At 34.0% G+C, this 22784-nt stretch overlaps 1 protein-coding gene across 2 annotated transcripts in view; it reads left to right on the top strand.

The window, feature by feature from the left end:
• Positions 1 to 22784, top strand: part of COP1 (COP1 E3 ubiquitin ligase) — a 247250-nt gene that overhangs the window by 192583 nt on the left and 31883 nt on the right. For both annotated transcript variants that reach the window (XM_045069660.1, XM_045069659.1), the window contains exon 18: positions 48 to 208. In XM_045069660.1, coding sequence (XP_044925595.1) covers positions 48 to 208 — 161 coding nt within the window. The remainder of the gene's footprint in view (positions 1 to 47; positions 209 to 22784) is intronic.

The following is a 22784-nucleotide window of genomic DNA, read 5'->3' as shown; positions in this document are numbered from 1 at the left end:
GAATTCTCCCATTCTAAAAAATTATTTATTTAAACATTTTTTTTCAGGAAGTGAGAACAACTCTCTTTATTTGTACTATAAAGGACTTTCTAAGACTTTGCTAACTTTTAAGTTTGATACGGTCAAAAGTGTTCTGGATAAAGACCGAAAAGAAGATGATACAAATGAATTTGTTAGTGCTGTGTGCTGGAGGGCCCTGCCAGATGGGGTAAGTGTTCATGTCAGTTTTTTCTTCTTGATGTCTCATAGAACACTTTCTGTCTATGTATTCACATCTGGATTTTTTTAAATTTAAAATAAAAATTGATATGTGATACAAATTTTCTTTTTTGCTTAGTATTGCATCATCAAAGTAAATAAGCATTTAAGGTAGTAATTGAAATATCACTAATGGAACAGCATCACAGTGATAAAATGTCTCTCCTTGTGCCCATAGCATATTGTACATACCTCTGTTTTAGCATTATCACATTGTCTATTTATATCTCTTCTATAGGACTGGAAATTTCTAGAGTACATACTGTGTCTTATTTTCCCTAATGATCATTTGCAGTATATACTCAATAAACATTTAGCAGAATCTGGTATTGTCTTAGCAAGAAAAAAATTGGATGTAGGTAAAGGAGAGTGCCCTATATGTACACCTAATTAAATATTATTTCAGGGCAGAATTGCTGTCTATAAATGCACTTATATAAGAATATTTAAAAACATTTAATTTCTTAATAAGAAAGTTGTACTTCTAAACTGCAAAAAAAAGTTTTCTTAAACTTTTCCCTTATTTTAAAGGATAAGCTTTCTCAGCTATATGAAACAGTAGTTCTTTTTATTATCTTGATTTTTATAAACAGTCATTCACTAATGTCATCTTCTTGAAAAAAAATAGCTCTTTAGGTGCTTACTTGGTTGTTTTTATTTTTGGACCAAAAAATTCTTCCTTGATGGGTGCTTTGAGAATTCTGAGTTGCTGATACTATTTAACTTTAATTAGCTATATTTCGTATCTATCTTATTTAAAATTCTATTAATCAACTTCTAGTTTTGGCAGTGGTAGACTAGGTGATTTATACTAACCTTCCCTGTAAATAGAACTAGAAAAGTTGGACCAAGTATATTTATTTTAAAAACAGCAACATAAACCTGTTCAAAGACTTTGGAATGTAAATAAGATAGAAAAGAATTAATGGCATAGGAATGGAAACCTGGCTCTGGGGTATGCTTTTCCTCTGGGAGCCTTTGGCACTCTTGGTAGGATGGCTGAGAACACTTATGGCAGCTTCACAGGGGGACATATATTAGAATTTAGTGCTCACCACTACGTGGGTGAACTTAACTTTGGTTTAGGGCTCCAAAAAGGGCTGTAGTCTAGGGTAAACCAGTAGAAGATAAACTCTTAAAATGATTGCAACTCCAGATCATATCAGTCCTTTAATTAAATTGAAATGATCCTGTATGGCTAGTTGAACTTAAATCGTCTTTGAAAGAAGATCTAAAAAAGATCATCTGGGAATTTATTTTGTTTTAAATTGCAAATACAGTAACTAAGTCACAGTAAATAACAGATAGACATAGGAAAAGGCAAAATGTTGTGAAAAAATTTAGCCTAAACAGTGGCCAACAGGAACGAAATCACAGCATCCCTGGATATCAGAATTATCAAATGTAGCTTAAAAATAACTGTGCTGACAAGATAAAAGATAAGATAGAAAATTTCAACTGGGAAGTAAAAAATTATAATTCCCCAAATTAAGAACTCAGTGGATGGATTGTATGGAGGAAAAGAGAGTCAATGAACTTTCAGTATGTTAGAAGAAAATATACAGAAGGAAGCATGGAGAGAAAAATAGGATGAAAAAAATACAGAAAAGAAATGAAGGATGAAGTAAGAAAGTTTAATATATTCAATAGAAGACCTTAAAAGGAGAGAAAAAAATAATACAACTGAAGCAAATATTAGAAGAATTATCTTTGAGAACTTTACAAAATTGATGAAAGACATCAAGGCAGAGATTCATTAAGCCCTTGTACCCCAAAGAGTAAATTTAGAATGTGAGTAGAGATTTAATATTATATTTGGACCATGAAGAGACTTAAGTATGCCTGAAACTCTGACCTTGGATCTGCTTTCTCATGGAAGTACTTCATGAAAATGTGCTGAGTTAGGGACAAACATGGAATGTTATTGCTAGCAGCTAGTTATCTCTTAAATTTACTATGAAACTCCATCTATACTATTGCACGTGGACTTAGAGAAATGTGAGTTGGCATATCAGCTTTACATCTATCCAAAGTGAGCAATATAAGACTGACAGGAAACCAAGGCATATCTCTGTATCTAGAACCCCATGTACCCTATCTGTCCTTAGCAACTATGCATACTCTTTGTGTGGGTTCAGGAGAGATGCAAGAGGATATGCATGTGTATAGTTGCTTGCCCTTCTGATGAGTTTGAAGATGTTGTACATGCTGAATTTCCTATCCTGTATACCTCTGTAAAGCTAACTAACCTACTGGAAGACTAAAGCTAATTGTGTCTGGTCCTGTGACCCCTGCTGGTGGTAGGACAGCCACACCTTGATACACCATAATCAAACTATAGAAAATAAAATGCAAAGGGAGTTTTTTTTCCCGTGTATTTATTCGTCAGAAAGAGAGAGAGAACACAAACAGGGATAGCAGCAGGCAGAAGGAGAAGCAAACTCCATGCTGAGCAAGGAGCCTGATGTGGGACTTGATCCCAGGACCCAGGATTATGACCTGAGTCAAAGGCAGACGCTTGACTGACTGAGCCACCCAGGCGTCCCACAAAGGGAATTTATTAAAAGAAGACAGAGAAAAAGTCACTGTCCAGAAGACCATTAATTAGATTGATAGCCAATTTTTTCATGAAGCAATAGAAACCAGAGGTGGTGGAACCAGATCTTTACTGTGTAAAGGGAAATACCTGCTGGTCTATATGAAAATAGAAATGTCTCAAGACAAAAGCAAAATGAAGACATTTTTAGATAAATAATAACGAAGAATTTGCCACTAGTAGACCTATAGTAAAGAAAACCTGAAAAGATTTTTTTTTTTAAAGATTTTATTTATTTGACAGAGAGAAATCACAAGTAGATGGAGAGGCAGGCAGAGAGAGAGAGGGGGAAGCAGGCTCTCCGCTGAGCAGAGAGCCTGATGCGGGACTCGATCCCAGGACTCTGAGATCATGACCTGAGCCGAAGGCAGCGGCTTAACCCACTGAGCCACCCAGGCACCCTGAAAAGATATTTTTAAGGCAGAAGGAAAAGATGTAGAACCTAAAGATGAAAGTCACAGATGTCGAAAGGAATGGAAAAAGATGAAGGAATGGAAATGGCAAAAAGGAATGGAAGTGGTAATATATAGTAAATCTAAATGCATATTGCCTTTGTTGGATTTAATAGGCACATAGAATTAAGTATTTGATAGTAATAAGCCAGAAGGGTAAATGTGATTAAAATGTTCTCAGGAATTTTCCTTGTCAGGGAAGGAGGTAAAAAAACTAATTAATTAGACTGAAAGGAATCATATTCTAGTTGACAGGATAACCTTTCTAAAGTAATTCTTAAAGTGTGCTGCCTAGATCAACACATCAGCATCCCCTGGGAACTTTCTTTATTTCCCAGCAAAAAGATGAAAATTTCTCTAACTCACTTCATTATCAGTCCAGATTTATTTTAAATTTGATTTTTGCATAAGTCACTTTGTGCATGAAAAGTAATTTCATTTCCCTATTTTAGATGAGGCACAAAGTGTGAGAGAGTCTTGTTTATTTATTTAACAAATATTTATTGTGTGTAGTCACGGTTCTAGATATGAAGGATAAACTTGAACAAAATTTTAAGAAAAATTCTGGGCCTCTTAGAAGACTTAAAATTTTATGTGCTGGAGGAGACAGAACAAAAAAATAAATAGTTGTATTAGAAGGTGTTGAGTGACTTGGAGGAAAACAAAGCAGGAGAGTGGGACAGGGAGTGCTGGTATAAGGAGCTGTAGTTTTCAGTGGTGGTGACAGAATCACCTACCTGAGTAGCTGAATTAGAGCAAAGACAAGGACATAAGATGTAATCCATGTTTAAAGGTGGAAGGGTATTCCAAGTAGAGCAAACAGTTCAGAGACCTTGAAGTAAGAAAGTAATTAGTGTTCAGTGATTATATCAGTAATAGTGATCAGCAGTAGTGATCAATAGTAGTGATCAGTGGGCGCCTGGGTGGCTCAGTGGGTTGAGCTGCTGCCTTGGCTCGGGTCGTGATCTCAGGGTCCTGGGATCGAGTCCCGCATCGGGCTCTCTGCTCAGCAGCGAGCCTGCTTCCTCCTCTCTCTCTCCGCCTGCCTCTCTGCCTACTTGTGATCTCTCTGTCAAATAAATAAATAAAATCTTAAAAAAAGAAAAATAGTAGTGATCAGTAATAGTGGCCTTAAGAAAGGAGTCCAGTGTGGTTGCACTACAGTGAACTAGGTGGAGAGTAGTCAATCTCAGAGTGGGGGAAGAGGAACCATTTCAACAGAACATTGTTTAGTAAAGTCTGGACTGTAGCTTTTACCCGGTGTGAGTTGGAGCCATTTTAGGATTTTGAACAAAGGAGTGATTAAATGTGACTTCAGTTTTTTAAAAATTAGTTTGGCTTTTGGGGAATAGACATTAAGGTGTCAAGGAACCAATAAATTGCATGTGGATAGTGAAAGAGAAAAGTCTAGGATGACACTGAGATTCACCCTCCACCCCTGCAACTTTAGGAGTGGAGTTGCCAGTAACTGAGAAGACTACCAGAAGAAGTGCCTTAAAGGAGAACAGGAGGTGACTGACGTTTACACTGGTTCAAGTTTGAGACGTACTTGTCTTCTAAGTGGATATACCAAGTTTGGAGTTCACAGCAGATTGTGGGACCAGAGATAGACATTGATAGCTGTGAGCTTGTGATGTTTAAGCCAAGAAATTGGATGGTATCTCTGCAAGGGAGTGTAATTAGATACTAGAAGTGTGTGAATACCATACTTTGGAGAGTTCCTTAGTGTTCTGTGATTAAAGCAACAAGAAGTCATCAACAAAGAGTGAGAAAGAGTAGTTCTCTCTATAGTTGAAAACTGGTACCTGGGAAGCCGAGTGAGAAAGTTTTTCAAGGAGGCGAGATTGATTGGCTTTGTCAAATGTTACTAATACAAGTAAGATGAGTAAAAAAAGTGAAAGGAGTGGTATGAGAAAAACTTGATTGGAGTGGTTTTAAGAAAGAACGGGAAGGGAGAAGTTAGAGATAGTGAAGTACAGAGAGCTGTTTTGGGGAGTAGTAAAACAATACTATGTTTAATCTCACCTAGATTACTTTGTTAAAATATGAAATCGATAGCCATCTCTAAAAAGGCCAAACATTTTATTGTCATTCTGTCCTTTATTTCTTTTCTACCTAGTTTTGATCATAAGAAAGAGATCAATCTTACTTATTTTTGAAAATTTTTATTTTATTTATTTTTAAAAGATTTTATTTATTGAGAGAAAAAAAGGGAGGATGGGGGTAAGGGCAGAGGCAGAGAATCTCAAGTAGACTCTCTGCTGAGCCCAAGCTTTGCTTAAGGCGCGGTCTCAACATCCTGAGATCATGACCTGGAAACCAAGAATTGGCTTAATCAACTAAACCACCTAGGTGCCCCATAAATTTAGAAAAATTTTAAATGTAATCAATCAAAGAGAAGAATGGAATTCTAACTTTGTAAATAAAAATATTATTCAACAAAGGGAAGGACATCTATCTCCACCTTTACCATAAAATTTTTTTAGTTCATTCTTCTGTAGTTGTTGGTCAGTTAGATGTTAGAGAGTTGATAGGATGGTTCAGATCTTATATTTACTGATTTTTTCTGAAAGAGATAAATATAAGGTCACTTACAAAATAGCTTAACTTTGGAAGTCTTTTTAGGTTTTGGACAAATATACTGGTGTATCATTTAACTGTAATGAACTAAAATGACCTAAAATTCTTCCGTTAATGATAGTATAAAAAATGCATGTGCTTTTATGTTATTTATGGCAGTGATTTAGTCATAAGGAGGGAATGGGCAGTTAAAAATGAGTGGTAGAGGGAAAGGCACTAAGACAACTAGATACATTCTTTTAGGAGAGTATCTCAGTCTTATAAAATTTAGATTAGTTTCCAGCAGATTAAATTTCTGTTTAGCTTTGTTTTTTCCTGTAACCTAGGGGTGTGTGTGTATGTGTGTGTTTCTTTTTGGCCACTTCTAGGTGAAAATGAACCAGTAATTTCAAGCCCTGTTTTGAACTGTCAGCCAAGATCATATATAATTCCCATTCTTTCTATTTCTACCAACCTTCATATAAACTGGAAAGAATGTTATATACATTGCCCTTTTTAAGGTGTTGATCAACTTAATTGTAGTATTTCTTTAATCTTCTCCTTTATTTCACAGTACTGTGGAAGTTAACAGCATGCTCTCCTACCTTCATGTTTGCTGTGTGGTTTATTTTACTTTAGGATTACAATTTTTACTTTTAATTACTCTTACTTGAAGACAGTATTTTTAATTTTTTTAAAGATTTCACTAATTAGAGAGAGATAAAGAGCACAAGGGGGTGGGTGGGGTAGAGGGAGAGGAAGAAACAGACTCCCTGCTGAGCAAGAATTCACAATGAGGGGCTTGAGGGGCTCCTTTTCAGATGCCTGAGCCCAGGACCCCGGACCACAACCTGAGTCAAAGGCAGACATTTAACTGGCTGAGAAACCCAGGCACCCCTAATGTTGTTTCTTTTAGTCTGAGAGGCCATACTTTGTGCTTTGTCCATTTTTCTTCTTTCCTGTCTTTTTCCTGTGTCTAAAAGTCACTTTTAGTTTGCTGACAGATCCTTCTGTCCTTTGTTCCTTAGCTTTGTCTTGTACTAGTAATGGCTCTATGATTTCTACCACTAAAATGCCAAAATCTCTTCACCATATTTAATTTTCAAAGAATTTTAAGATGTTTCATTTGGACTCTAGTAGTAAATACTCTTTTTGCTTTCTAGAAGAATTTTAATTGCAACTTAGGCCCTCTCTAGAATAGAAATGGTAGTGTTACATAAATGAAGAATACAGAATTATTTATTTTATATTTTGGTTTTAGTTTATTATTTTAATTCACTTGAAGACATTTTAACTGTAGAAACCTTAGTAGTTTAGAGTTATTAATACAAAGATACTCTATTACTGCCAAATTATTAGGGTTTTTCTTCCCAAGACTAAATCTTATTATTTACATTGCCTATTTTAGTCTTAATTTTCATGATTTTTAAAAGATATGGATATTTGAGAAATAACTACTAGGAATAACAGATCTTTTTACCTTTCTTTAGGATTTCAAATTTAATTTCATCACTAGTTATTTTTAAAATATAAATGAGTAATCTATCATATGTTTCAATTGCTGTAATAAAGGAACTTTAATATCTACTTATTTGAAGAAGCAACTATAAATTCTAAAGTTGTATATCTGAATATATTGAATACATATTGAACATTCAAATACATTCCATTTGCATGATTATACAGTCTTTGAAGTAAGTGTGGTTTGTTGTATTTCCATACATAGCAGTCACTCAATACTTTTGAATATAGAGGATGGTGGGCTTAGTAGGCTGCAATTTTAATTCATTTTCTGGCTCTACTTTTTAAAAAAATACCACATAATTTATTTGGCCTCTTGTGTCCGGATGTAGTAAAATTTGCTGATACTTCTTGGAAACAGCCATTATCTGGATTAATAAAGCCTATATGTAATCAATAGTATATGTCATTTCTAGTTTCATCCTCTCTTTCTAAAATATACTGTTTATTCACAATTTTCCATAGGTATTAATATGGACTAACAAATTTTGTTTTCTCCCCCCTCTTCCTTCCTATGATGTCCCTAAATACTCAGATCCTTAAGTATATCTAAAAGCAGTAATGATATGGTCAGGATAACTCATTAACTAAATAATTATCCTTAGCTAATTTATAGTTGATTCAGAGGAAAATTTTTACAATTTTAAGAGGGTGTGGCGATAAGTGTGAATGTCCTTGGCAAACACTTTGGTGGAGTATAATATCATAATCTTGGAACATTATCTCTTAGGCTTTTTTACTAAATGACTGTTATTGTAGTTCGTTACTCAACGAAACAATTAGAAATGAATACATGTATATTTTAGAGAATTTATAAAAAAGTAGAAAAAATGTCTATTATCACTTTTTCTAGAAATAACCAATAGTAACATTTTAATGTAATTAATCTTCATGTTATTTTCCATTCACGGGTTCTGGTTTTTTTTTGTTTTTTTTGTTTTTCATAAAATTGAGTATTTTACATATTATCATTTGCTTTTTTATTTTTTAAGAGATTTTATTTATTTGACAGAGATTCTGCGAGAGAGGGAATGAATACAAGCAGGGGGAGTGGGAGAGGGAGAAGCAGGCTCCCCACTGAGCAAGGAGCCTGATGTGGGGCTCCATGCCAGAATCCCAGGATCATAACCTGAGCTGAAGGCAGATGCTTAACTACTGAGCCATCCAGGCACTCCTACCTTTTGCCTTTATCATTAACTCTTGAAAAGAGTATTTTCAGTGGCTACGTATTATTCTATTCTAAGAATTTACCATACTGGCATATCAGTGTTTTGTTAAGGATGTTAAAGTTTCCTTTTTACTATTATATAACTTGAATACTTTGACTACTACTTCTTGAATATTTTGTAATCTTTAAATCTCTAATTAATTCTTAGGAGAGAACCTTTAAGGTTTATCCATTTTAAAAAAATGAATACTTTTAAGACTTTTGATTAAAATTAGTTTGCCTTCCAGAGAAGTTTATTTACATTTGCTCTTACACCAAGAAACAAGAATATCCAGGGGGTTCAATTTCACCGTGCACATCAAACATGGGCTGTAATACCAGTACCTCTGCCAAATTGAAAATATTTTGTTAGTAAATATGTAATCATTTTTTATTATTTCTCTAAGCAATTTTCTAAAATGATAGCTTTTGACAATTTTTAAAATAAATTGTATGCTTATACTGAGAATGTTTTTTTAAAGAAATTTTTGCTTGAAAGGGAAATACCATGCAATTGAAATATTGTTTTATAAACACAGTCAATTTGGTGTTTGTAATTCAAATCTATTCCACTGTCTCCCACACCCTACATCCTCCTTGAAAGTAATGCTCTGAAGTGAAGGTAAATTTGGGACACTGCTGGTTATTTATTTTTTATTTCTGTTATATATATTTTTTTAATTTAATCACTGCTTTATTCAGAGACTGGAGTCAGGTAGAGGAGAATATGTATGTTCTCTATCTGTGGATCCTTCTGTTGGCATGACTTAAAACTGATGGAATAAAATATAAATTGGCTCAAGAATACAAATGCCTATTTCTGTTCTTAAGTGATCATATCTATTTAAAAAGACACCATATTTTTGTTGGAAGCAGATCATGAGTCCCTTGTAACTTCCATTGAGACTGTAGGTTACCCCCATCATTGTTTTAGCAGTTCGGTAGCACGTCATACATACTTATCTAATCTTGGATCACCAATTTCAAATGGATATCTAATGGGAAAAGGCAGTACTTACAAAGGACACTTAACACTTCCTTAGCTCTTCAAAAATGATTTAAAAGAAATATATATTCTCAAAAAAAAGCATTAGTTATTAAGGGTGGCTATTTTTTCTTGTGGCCTGAAACACCAGGAATCATATTGAAAGTTTCTGTGATTCTAGAATAAAGGTTGTCAGGACAAGGATTTTCTTAATTTCCGTCCCTTGAAACCAAGTCCAGCAAAACTTGGCTTGGGATTCTGTCAACTGTATTATCACCCGTACTGTACAAAGTTATAACCATATTGAGTGAGAGCATCTTTTTCAGTCATATAATAAAATACATTTTTATATTCCTATTTCTACTGAATTAATTTAATAAATTTCTAACTTTATATAATGGAACACTTTTTTAAGTGTTTTAACTAAAACTTTATGTTCTTAAGATCTTTTCTTTATCTAAATCTCTCATGATTCCTATTCATTAAATATATTTGCTGAATGAATTAATATACTGCCTTTTACATTTGTGTTCATGTCTCTTATCTCCTGCTAACCTGCAAACTCCTTGAAAAAAAGGCATTCTACTATATTAAGGAAGAGCACGACTGTGAAACCAGATCATCCAGGTTGAGTCAGATCATCCACATAGTAATTCTGTAACCTTGTACAATTTCCTCAGCTGTACAGTGGCTCAGTTTCCTCATCTATATTTTTAATTTTTTTTTATTAAGTAGACTCCATTTCCAGCATAAGCCTTGAATTTACCACCCATGCTCTATCAGCTGAGCCAGCCAGGTGCCCCCTCCCTATCTATAACATGCTGATGACAACAGTAATTTACCTCTTAGGGTTATTATAAAGTTAAAATAAGTTAAGGTACATAAAGAGTTTAGAATAGTTTTTGGCATATAGTAAGAGCTATATCAATGTTTGCTATTAGTGTCATTCATTTTTAAAATACCCTTTAGCACAAAGCAAATTGTTTGCACCTAATGTGTAATTAGTATACAGTTTTTATAATAAACGGTATAGTCTTTTAGGCTTCTCCTTTATCTTGTTTGTTCCATAATTAATTAAATATTAGTTTTAAAACTAGAATGTTGGAGTAGAGGTAGAAAATACCTACAACATCTAATAGACTCACTTGAAACTCAGTGGTAATATCAAGATTACATAGCTTAAGAAACTAGTTTTTCTGACATCAACATTCATGGGTACCTATATAATCATTTTATAATTACCAGTGTGCCCCTTGGGATAACCCCCAGGCTTTTGCTTATTTTCAAAAACAAAATTTTGAAGGTAATGCAGCTATAGGGAAGTTGGTATTTATTATTAGCTTAATATTTTTGTTAGATTTATAGCCTGTTCTTCCTTTCCTTTTAACATTGCTTGTATTTTACAATTCAATTTTCTCTCAAGAAGACTTAACTATTTTTCCAATTTATATGTTTTTATCTAAGAGATAGGCATTCCTCTCTGACTCAGTAAACACTGCATATAAAGCAGCAGATTGCCCACAACCAGGGAAGCTAAAGCACATGTTAAAAAGCCTTTCTGCTTTCATTAAAGTACAGAATGCATCTAGAGGAAAATTTATTCATACCAGTGATTTTCAAAACTGAGTGATTATCAGAATCATATTGGGATCTTTAAAAAAAAATATATGAACAGAACATTTTTTTTTAATTTTTTATTTTTTATAAACATATATTTTTATCCCCAGGGGTACAGGTCTGTGAATCACCAGGTTTACACACTTCACAGCACTCACCAAATCACATACCCTCCCCAATGTCCATAATCCCACCCCCTTCTCCCAAACCCCCTCCCCCCGGCAACCCTCAGTTTGTTTTGTGAGATTAAAAGTCACTTATGGTTTGTCTATGAACAGAACATTTATTGTTAGATCCATGAAGCCCTATTTAGGGGGAGGAAAGATGGAGACGTGTATTAAAAAGTCCCCCAGGCCTCCTTGGAAAATTATATGAATAGTTAAGCTTGGAATCGGATGATTATGTTACCACTGGAAAGAGATTTGTTAGACATAGTAACCAAGAGACATAAATGGTTCTCCAGCATCTGCTAATGAGGTAATGATTGTAATTATGAATATCTAATATCTGTTTGATTTTCCCCCTTTGGAAGAGACATAAATAAAAACAATAAGATGTAGTCTTTTTCCTTTCTTTAATTAAAAAAAAAATTACCCTTAATTTATATTAACTTCCCACACTACTAAGCTGTTTCTGATCCTGAATTCTTCAGTGAACATGGAGAAGACAACATAGGAGCTTCTTTTTCTTTCTTCTCTCCTTTCTTCATTTCTGTTTCTCTTTTTCCTTTTATCTTTCCTTTCCTTTCTTCTTTCCTCTAGCTGGATGGTTTATAACACTTTAGAAAATTTTCCTGACTGGAAGAGGGCCAATCTGAATGAACTCTTGTCTTGGGCGTGGAAGGAAACGAAGATTCTGAGCATGGACCCTGACTTCCAGGAAGACTGTGGCTCCCATCTCCTAAGTGCCCCACTCTTCCCTTAGCATCCAGGCTAGAGTGGGGTGGGGAAATAGAAAAGAGAGGAGACAAGAAGGTGGTGGAAAACTGAAGCAAAGCTGTAATTTATTTCTTTTCTAAGTTAATTATATTAAGTGTAAATATTCCTTGACCTTAATGTCCACTACTGTATGGACAGCCTCTGTGAAAACATTTGTTGCTTTAGATATATTATGATAACTATTGTAATGAAATCAACAAAATAAGATTTCGTGAGTCTGCCACTCAACATTTTAAATATATCATTATTGTCATTTTTATATGTGCTGTAATGGAATTTGACCTATATTAGAATGGTTCTCATAATTTTTCTCATTAAACTTTTTTTTTGAAATAGTGTTTGTCCTTCTGAAGTATGCCAATTTTCAAGCATAGAATTGACAGAAATCTTTAAGCTGCTTGGTTTTTAAAAAATTTTTACTTTACCTTGCATAAGAAAAAAAAGAAATATATTAATTTGAGAGAGTGAATAATTTCATTATTACCCCACCACACGTAAAATTGTCCAAAATATTTTGAGATGGGAAAGGATTTAACTTTGGTTTCTAAATGTTTATCTTTTGACGGTTCCTACCAAATTTCTATTAGAAGTAGTAGAAGGCTAGAGAGTGAATATTGAATATCATTTCCTTGATTTAAAAGTTTTTAATGAATACCACTTGAGTTGGTTTTATATTAAGTATATGTATGAAAAATTATTTTCTAATTGAATAAAAATATAGTTAGCAATTATACTTAAATCATAGTTAACCAAGGACAGCAACTGTTTTAAGGAAAAAGTATATCCTGCTGATTCAAACTTGCATCCTATCTGGGGGAAAGAAATATGTTTATATTTTACTTCACTAGTCTCATGTTAATCCCTATTGTTCTCATGATGTTTCTCTGTTGATGTGATCCTTATAGCCTTTCAGATCTCTTACTCTATCATTTCTTAAATCCCATTTTATGCAGCGTTTTTCCAAGTAAAGCTACAAAAATTGGCGTTGTTATTTCTAGGATGGTAGATAAGTTGTTAGAGCTGAACATAGAAATAATTTGATTATGTAGATTAAAGAAAAGTCCATCTATTATTGTTGCTGTAAAGAAGCTATTTAATTTAGAGCTTGTTTTTGTTAGTCTTTTTTTTTTTTTTACTCTAGTTAAGAAGATTAATTTGAATGAAAATATAGATTCTTTATTTGAACTGTGATAGCCAATCAAAAGGTAAAGATAAAGGCAGAAAATAAATCCAAATCCTTTGGTTTAAATGACCAAAGTGTTTACACATTGTTGAGAATTAAATAGTTGATATTGCTTATGTTTGTCTTCAGGTTCTTTGACTTTGAGGGAAGTAGGAATTTTAGGGGTAGATTACACAGAAAGTAAATCTGACTTGAAGATTTAGTTCCTCTTTGTTAATTTACTGTTTTAAATCCTAAGTATCCAGTTATGTCTGATGGTTTTGTGACACACCAAGTATATCTTTGTGTTGCTTTCTAGAGGTTATGAAAGCAAAAGCAGTAGTAATTGCCTTTGCTTTTAGTGGGTTTTTTTGGGTTGTTTTTTGTTTTTTTATTTCTCACAACATTCCAAACATGACTTTATTTTAGGAGACCCAAGAGTTTATCTTTTTATTTTAAAAATATTGCTAAGAATTATTGTATAATTCTTACGGATCCTCATGTAGTGTTCTCACCTGATAAATAAGAAATGAGATTTTTTTATTTCATTCCAGACTATCTAAATACTTTTGAAATATGTAGCTCAATATATATAATTCTTATTTTTAGCAGCCAAAAATAATTTAGGTTTCACAAATCATACTTATGTGCTCTGTTTTTCACTAACCAACCAGATCTATAATTCATCTGATAATCCTTGCTATTTGTACTAATGGAAGACTATAGTGGTTCTTATGTCAACTAATAAGAATGGATAATTGTTGTAGACACTTACTGTGGATATTTATATTTAAAAGGAGGGTTTATGCCTCTCCCAGTTAACAAGTTTAGCCTTACTGCGTCAAAATTCAATAGGAGTCTGTGTTTATGAGGAGTATTTCCATTTCCTTAAAGTTTTCTGTTTTGTAAAGGTTTAAGACTTTAATTCTAAGCTTTTTACATTTCTCTGGATTTTTAAGATCTGACAATTGTGTTTTCCTGTACTAATGGAAAGGGTGAATTATTGATGGCAAATCAAATTCTAAGATCCCTTATAGGGATCTTGCTAATCTTTATTGGTAAGAGAAAGCCTGGTTATCCTGTAGGTTTTACACTGTCCATCACAGTCCTCTCACCATGTTTAAAAATAAATAGGTTTCATTCTTTCTATAATGAAGAAGTAGAATGAAGAAAACCACTTAATTTTGACCAGAGTTGAGGTTGTTTTCTACACATTAGGGACATTGCTTTACTTATTTTCCCTTTTCCTTTTTATTCTCTGCTTTCCAAGTCATCATTTTAGGGATATGGAGAAAAAAAAGAACTTCTAAGGGTAGTAACCTGGGTTTTGGGGGGGTTTTGGCTTTTGGGGTTTTTTTTGTTTGTTTTGTTTAAATTTCATATTAACTTTAAACCCCTCCACTTGATATAACCAATAGTGTGAAAGGGTTTTGTTACTAATAATTAGTAACTAATTATTTTTGTTACTAATAATTAGTTTTGTTACTAATAATTAGTAAATTTTTCAAAGGTAAATTTTTTCTATTGACTGAGATTTATCAAAAACATAAGTTACTTTTAAGCTTGTGTATGTTTTACGTCTTTTGGTATAAAGATTTGCATCAACCTGAGTTATTAAGAATGAAACTCTTGGCTCTGAATTGGTTTGAATAAACCCTTAGAAGAGATTCTCTCACCCAGTTTAGATGCCATCTTTCTTTCTTTGTGATAGATAAGTGGCAGTTACTTTTTAAATTAATCATGAGGTTTTGGTTCTTTGCATGAACATTTGCATTTGAATTATTTTTCACTTTTCTCTTATGCTTGCTAAAACATACAGGTTATATATCAAAAGACTCAAAACAAGTCAGAATAACCACAAGCTTCCTTCTCAGCCTGTTGTCATACATAAAGCAATGCCTGACCAAGCAGAAACTTATCTTCAGCATTTGGATCCTGTGAATCCAGTTATATCTTATTCAAGAGACCAGTGACTTTTTTTTTAATCTTTTCATCATCTCTGCTTTAGAATGTTCTATTTTTCTCCACCAATAAAGAGCTTTTAGAAAACAGAGAATAGGGAAGATTTGCCCTGTAATAGTAGCACCTAAACAAAACCGCAGTTAATGTTCTGATGTCTGTCTTTCCAGTCTTTGGCCTGCATTTCTTAATTAGTTTTACATTTTCGGTATACTTTGTATTTAGGTTTTTATGCTGACTACAACTCAGCATTTCCTCTCCTTACATCATGCATTTATATTTATTATGAATTAGTTTGTCTATTATTATATAAACATTTAGGCTGCCTCTGTTTTTTTTTTTAGTTCTAAGTTCTCCATGTTTTGGGGCCTATTGTTTTACCCCTTTTGTCTTGTAATATTATATTTATAATACAGAATCTTGTAAGCTGGGGAAAAACTGGATCAAAGGATTCACATTTTTTAGCTTTTGATATCTATTATTGTTTTGATTTCCAAAAACAGACCAGTTTTAGAAACCATAGTTTCTCCTTACCATTCCTGCACTGATTGTCAGGGATGGGAGGTGAAGGTAAGAGGCAGTGAGGTGAGAAGAGGGAGATGAGGTGTGTATATTTTCATGTAGCACACTCTTTAAAATCTGATTTCTAGGCATAGACATTGATTCTTTTGCTGGGACATCTTTGGAAAATTCCTTATCCTTTCTGAGTCCATGTCCCCATTTTTGAAGTGGATTAATACGAATACTTAATACCTCAAAGTGTTGGTAGGAAGCAAATGACATTATGCATATGAAACACTTATGCATGATAAGTCTTAAGTAAATGGTAGCTACTACTAGTAATAAATTAATGTGTAAAAGTTGGAAAATTAACATTTGAGTGTCTATCCTCTCCTCCTATCTTGTTCAGTATTTTGTGGAAGTTCTACAGATCTATTCCAGATATATTTCTAGGTAAAAGGAACAGCATATGCAAAAGCTTAAGAATATGAAAGAAGAATGTTTGGAGCCTGCTAGGATGTAACAGGACTAGTGGGAGATGAAATGGAAAGTGGTAAAGGATTAATTCTGGACTGTGTTAAGAGCTTTGAACCTTATCTGTGCAACTATGTAAAGGAATTTAAGAAAAGTGATTGACTTCAACTTTTGATTTGTGGTTTTAGTTTAATTAACAACAACCAAAAAAATGTTATAGGCAAGACGAAGTGGGGATAGGGTTTTACTTTTTTCCAAGAATTTGGGAAATATATTTGAAGTTAAATTTACAGTATCCATTGTTGTATTAGAAGGATGAAGACTCTAGGCTTATAGCAGTTAATTAGCTTTGTTGATGTAGGTAAGTCATCTAACATCTGAGTTTCATTTCCCTCTTTAATTTGAAGGAGCTGTATATCCGATTTCTATTGTCCAGTTGACCATATATGTAAAACCATTTATATGCTTATAGTAAGACCATATTGTTTATATGTAGGTCCTCTAATAAGCTAAACCTTGTTTTATCCCATATATACAAATTCATGAAAACATTGTTTGAGAAACTGCCTGGTTTGCATTATTTTTCTCTCTTGATTCAGCTTCTGAACTCCCTTAAAATGGAATAACTGCCTCTAATTCTAGGATGTGCATTAGCTGTAAGGAAAGAACCCTTTTGACAGTTAGACATAACTTTATCTGAGAAGAGAAACTTTCTTGATGTTGAAAACGTGGTGAAACAAGTTTTGTAAGGGCAATTTTCTAAGAAAAATGGAATTTTCTTAAGCCAATTGTAGAAATCCTTATTGAACAAATTGTAACACGTTTCAAGGACTACACTTTTTTAAAAGATTTTATTTATTTATTTATTTATTTATTTATTTATTTGAAAGAGAGAGAAAAGAGGGAGAGAGAGGGGGAAGGGACAGAGGGAGAAGAGAGCGAGAAATCTCTGAGGAGACTCCACACCCAGCATGGAGCCCGACACGGGGCTGTCTCACAACCCTGAGAATGATCAAAAGTTGGATGCTTAATGGACTGAGCCACCCAGGTGCCCCTCAAGGACTATCCGTCTAAATTATGAATATTTGACATATAACAGTGGCAAGAAAAATAATTCACTTTTTAAAAATCTCCCTAAAATTTGAACTTTCTTCCCATATTCTTTTTTTTTCTGTTTTTAAGATTTATTTATTGATTTTGAGAGAGAGAGAGAGAGAGAGAGAGAGAGAGAATGCACACAAGCATGGGGAGGGCCAGAGGCAGAGAATGTCAAGCAGACTCCACTGAGTGCAGATCAAGCCCCCACCCAGGGCTTGATCCCATGACATCACGACCCAAGCTAAAACCAAGGATTGGACACCCCACCACCTGAGCCACCCAGGCACCTCTTTGTTCCCATAGTCTTTACTAATTCACTCTTAATATAATGTTTCTGATACTATAATTACTACATTATGTTTTGCATTAATTTTGGCAACTTCACATTGTCAGCAAGTGTTCAGATAGACTCTTACTGTCACAGGTTAATAGGAAGTTATTGTATTTGAATTTATATTGCATCTTAATAACAGCTGCTCTCATGTTCCTCTGATGAACATACTATGAGATTGGAAAAATAATAGGCCAATGCTTTTTTCCCTTTCTGACATTGCTCTGAACTTTTGATTGTTGCAGCCTAACCTGTATGTAAAATGAAACCATCTGTACGGTAGCATTCTCATTTTTCTAACTATATAACTGTAGTCTTGAATATTTGCATTAGTTATCTCTGTTAACATTGAAATACTAACAGAAATAGGATGGATGGTAATTCTAACTTCAGATTAGTACTTAGTTGGTGTGATTATCTAGTTTTCCAGTACTGAATCCTTTTTTTTTTTTTTTTTTCTTAAAAGCTCCTTGTTAAATCAAATATGTGTCTTGGTTAGATTAGCAGTTACCATAGTTGTTTACTCTTAGTCGTCCTTTGGGGCTCTTTGATTTTTCTGCAACAAAGTTCTTAACTTGGAATTCCTAGAACCTACCCCACAAGGTTTTTTAGGATGTTCTTTGACCCACTAAAAGCACATGAAGAAGTTTGTCATGTCCATGTACTTATTAAAGCGTTAATTGCTTTTTATTTGTTTCCTAAAGAGGATCAAAATATTAATGATTAAAAATTAGTGCTACAAAATGTCTGGCAAGTTGACTTGATAGGACGATAAATTATACTAGCAGTACTAATTACTAAAAATTGTAAGTTTCTATTTTCTGCTCTCACTTTGAATTTTATATTGATTCTTATATAGCTTGACAAATTTAAAGATTTATTTATTTATTTATTTTTGTGAGCGGGAAGGGGAGAGAAGAGAGAAAGAGGGAGTGGGAGTAAGAGTTGGTGGGGGGGCAGAGGGAGAAGCGGACTCCCAGCTGAGCAAGGAGCCTGATGCAGGACTCGGTCCCAGGACCCTGGGATTATGACCTGAGCTGAAGGCAGATACTTAGCTGACTGAGCCACCAAGGCACCCCAGTCTGGCAGATTTAAAAAAAAAAAAAAAAATCACAGAACTAAGTGAACAGAAGTTCATTATTTCAATCCCTTTATTTTTTTCCTCTTCTTTTTCTAGTCCAGAGTTATGTTACCTATTTATTTTAAGAGAATGAGAAACCTTAACCAAATGATTTTGCTTCTATTTACCTTCTCATCTTTTAGGAAAGGAAGTGACACAAGATTACTGTTTCACAGGGCTGTTGTAAAACTCAAATGAGATTTTTGGCTGTTAATAAGCATTTTAATTGATATGATTTGACATTTATACAAAGTACATCTGTCATATAAAGAATAGACCAACTGTATGAAGGATTCTATATTAACGTGTTAATACATAGTTAAGAAAAATATTTCACAGAACTGGAACAAATAATGCTAAAATTTGTATGGAACCACAAAAGACTCTGAATAGCCAAAGCAGTCTCGAGGAGGATGAACAAAGCTGGAGGCATTACAATTCCAGATTTCAAGATAAAATATAAAAATGTAGTAATCAGGGGGCACCTGGGTGGCTTAGTGGGTTAAAGCCTCTGCCTTTGGCTCAGGTCATGATCCCAGGGTCCTGGGATTGAGACTTGCATCCTTGCATCCGGCCCTCTGTTCAGCGGGAGCCTGCTTCGCCGCCGCCCCCACCCCGTCTCTGCCTGCCTCGCTGCCTACTTGTGATCTCTCTCTGTCAAATAAATAAATAAAATCTTTTTTTTTTAAATGTAGTAATCAAAACAGTGTGGAACTGGCATGAAAGTAGAGATGTAGATCAATGAAACAGAATAGAGGGCCAAGAAGTAAACCCACGATTATATGGCCAATTAATCTATGGCAAAGGAGGGAAAAATATACAATGGGAAAAAGATGGTCTCCTCAACAAATGGCATTGGGAAAACTGGACAGCTGCATGCAAAAGAATGAAACTAACTGACCACTTTCTTATCCCATACACAAAAATAAATTCAAAATGGATTAAACACCTACATGTGAGACCTGACACCATAAAAATCCTAGAAGAAAACAGAGAATAATTTCTTTGACATTAGCCATAGAAACATTTTTCTTTGGCAAGGGAAACATAAGCCAAGATAAACTGTTGGGACTGCATCAGACTAAAAAGTTTCTGCACAGTGAAGGAAACCATTAGTTTCCTTCCTCCCATTCGGGCAACCTACTGAATGGGAGAAAGTATTTGCAAATGATATTATCTTTTAATAGCCAGAATATATAAAGAACTTCTACAACTCAACACCCCAAAAATAAATAATCTGATTTTAAAAGACGAGGGACCTGAATAGTCCTTTTTCCAAAGAAGATATAGAGATGGTCAATAGACGCATGAAGACATTCTCATCATCACGGAAATGCAAATCACAACCACAGTGATATATCGCTTTTCACCTGTCAGAATGGCTAGAATCAAAAAGACAAATAACTTGTTTGTGGAGGAAAAGGAACCTTTGTATACTATTAATTGGGACGTAAATTGGTGCAGCCACTGTGGAAAACAGTATGGAAGTTTCTCAAAAAATTAAAAATAGAATTATCATATGATCCACTAATTCTACTAATGTTTACCCAAAGAAAGCAAAAACACTAATTCAGAAAGATGAGTACACTGCTGTGTTTATACTGTGGCATTCTTTCTAATAGCCAAGATATGGAAGGAACCCAAGAATCCATCAAAAGAAGAATGGGTAAACACACACACACACACACACACACTCACACACACACACACTGAAATACTACTCAGCCATAAAAGAGAACAAGATCTTGCCATTTGCAGCAACATAGATTACGGTATAATGCTAGGTGGAATAAGTCAAAAAGACAAGTACCATGATTCCACTTGTAGAATTAAAGGAACAAAACAAGCGAAGAACAAAAGAGAAACAGAAAAACAGACTCTTTTTTAAAAATTAACATATAATGTATTATTTGTTTCAGCGGTATAGGTCTGTGATGCATCAATCTTACACAATTAACAGCGCTCACCATAGCACATACCCTCCCCAGTGTCCATCAGCCCCTCCAGCAACCCTCAGTTTGTTTCCTGAGATTGAGATTGAGAGTCTCACATGGTTAGTTTCCCTCTCTAGTTTCATCTTGTTTCATTTTTCCCTCCCTTCCTCTGTGTTTTCTCTGATTGACTTATTTTGCTTAGCCTAATACCCTCTAGTCCCATCCACATCTTTGCAGAGTTTTTTGATGGCTGCATCAAAAAAATGATTCCCTTGTTTATATATACCACATCTGATGATTCCCTTGTTTATATATACCACATCTTCTTTATCCATTCATATCATCTGTTTGATGATATCTAGGCTCTTTCCATAGTTTGGCAGAAAAACAGACTCTTACATACAGAGAACCAACTGGTAGTTGTCACAGTTGAAGTGGGTAGGGAGATAGGTGAAATAAAGAGGATTAAGACTATGTGATGAGCACTAAGTGATGTGTAGAATTGTTGAGTCATTATATTATACATTAGAACTATTAGAAACTAATAGAACACTATGTTAACTATACTTCAGTTTAAAAATTCTTTTTAAAAATATCATTTTGGGGCACCTGGGTGGTTTAGTCATTTAAGCATCTGTCTGCCACTCAGTTCATGATCCCAGGGTCCTGGGTTTGAGCCCCTCCGTTGGGCTCCCTGCTCAGCGGGAAGCCTGCTTCTCCCTCTCCTACTCCCCCTGCTTGTGTTCCCTCTCTCCCTGTGCCTCTGTCAAATAAATAAAATCTTAAAAAAAAATCCTCATTTTCTATTTTAACAAAATACACATGAAAAAAGAAAAAATAACTCCATTAAATTGCTAATAATCTGCATATAATCTCAAAGGTAAAGAGAAAAACAGCTCAATAAGATTACAAAAACACCTTTTTCCTAATCAAGGGGTAAGAGAAGAACCATGAGAACCATAAGAGACTATGGACTCCAGGAAACAAACTGGGGATTTCAGGGGGAAGGGAGTTAGGGGGATGGGTTAGCCCAGTGATGGGTATTAAGGAGGACACATATTGCATGGAGCAATGGGTATTAGATGCAAACAGTGAATCATGGAACACTACATCAAAAACGAAGGATGTACTGTGATGGCTAATATAATGATCAAATAAATAAATAAAACAACATTATTAAACCAGAAAACAAACAAAAAAAAAGACCCACCTTTTTCCCATCTAGGAATTAAATCTGTTTATTAAAAGAAGTTTCGATTGGGCTTATGTATGTCAGCCAGCTTAGTGAAGGTATGTTTTATGGTGTATGCCAAGTGTTATTAATAAGACTTTGAATAAATAAAAAACATGTTTTACTTTTTTTCCCATGTTTTACTTTTAACATGAGCTTTATAGGAAGAATTATTTAGAGTAAAATATTCCTAATTTGAAATAAAAAGACTGCATCCATAATGTGTTTACTTTAACAGTTTGTTGGTAATCAGTATGCCTGGTGATAGGTCCTGAAAGTATTTATAGGAACTATAAAAAAGGAATGTGAAATAGAATTTTCATGTTATATGGGTAAAAAATAACAAAAAAGGATGTTGAACTATTTGATTATAAATTTTCTTAAAAATTATAATCTTCTATATTTCTGTTTTTTTAAATGAAAAATTTACTGTAGTGTAAATAATTATCTTACCAGTTGTTCTGCATTATCACCTGGGTGTTTTGATGTATTAATCCTGAAAAGAGAAAATTCTTAATTGGGAAACTTAGTCAGTTGTTTAGAAAATAGAGTAGCTATTCATTTTGTATGAGTAGTTATGTTAACTTTCAATAAGATTCTTTTTGTTGATTTTTTAGTGTGCAAGGTTTAGTTTCCATCCTTCTCAAAATGGTACAAAAACATAATTTCATTTTACTCTTTGATAATTTACTACATCTTCTTTACCCATTCATCTATTGATGGATACTTGGGTTCCTTTCATACCTTGACTATTATAAAGAATGCTGCAGTAAAAACACAGCAGTGTACTCATCTTTCTGAATAAATGTTTTTGTTTTCTTTGGGTAAACAGTAGTGGAAT

This window comes from Mustela putorius, unplaced genomic scaffold, assembly GCF_011764305.1.
Source record: "Mustela putorius furo isolate JIRA1106 unplaced genomic scaffold, ASM1176430v1.1 tig00003942_pilon_pilon_pilon, whole genome shotgun sequence".
NCBI lineage: Eukaryota > Metazoa > Chordata > Mammalia > Carnivora > Mustelidae > Mustela > Mustela putorius.
The sequence above is the reverse complement of the archived record's forward strand: the minus strand, read 5'-3'. Positions and strand labels throughout refer to the sequence as shown.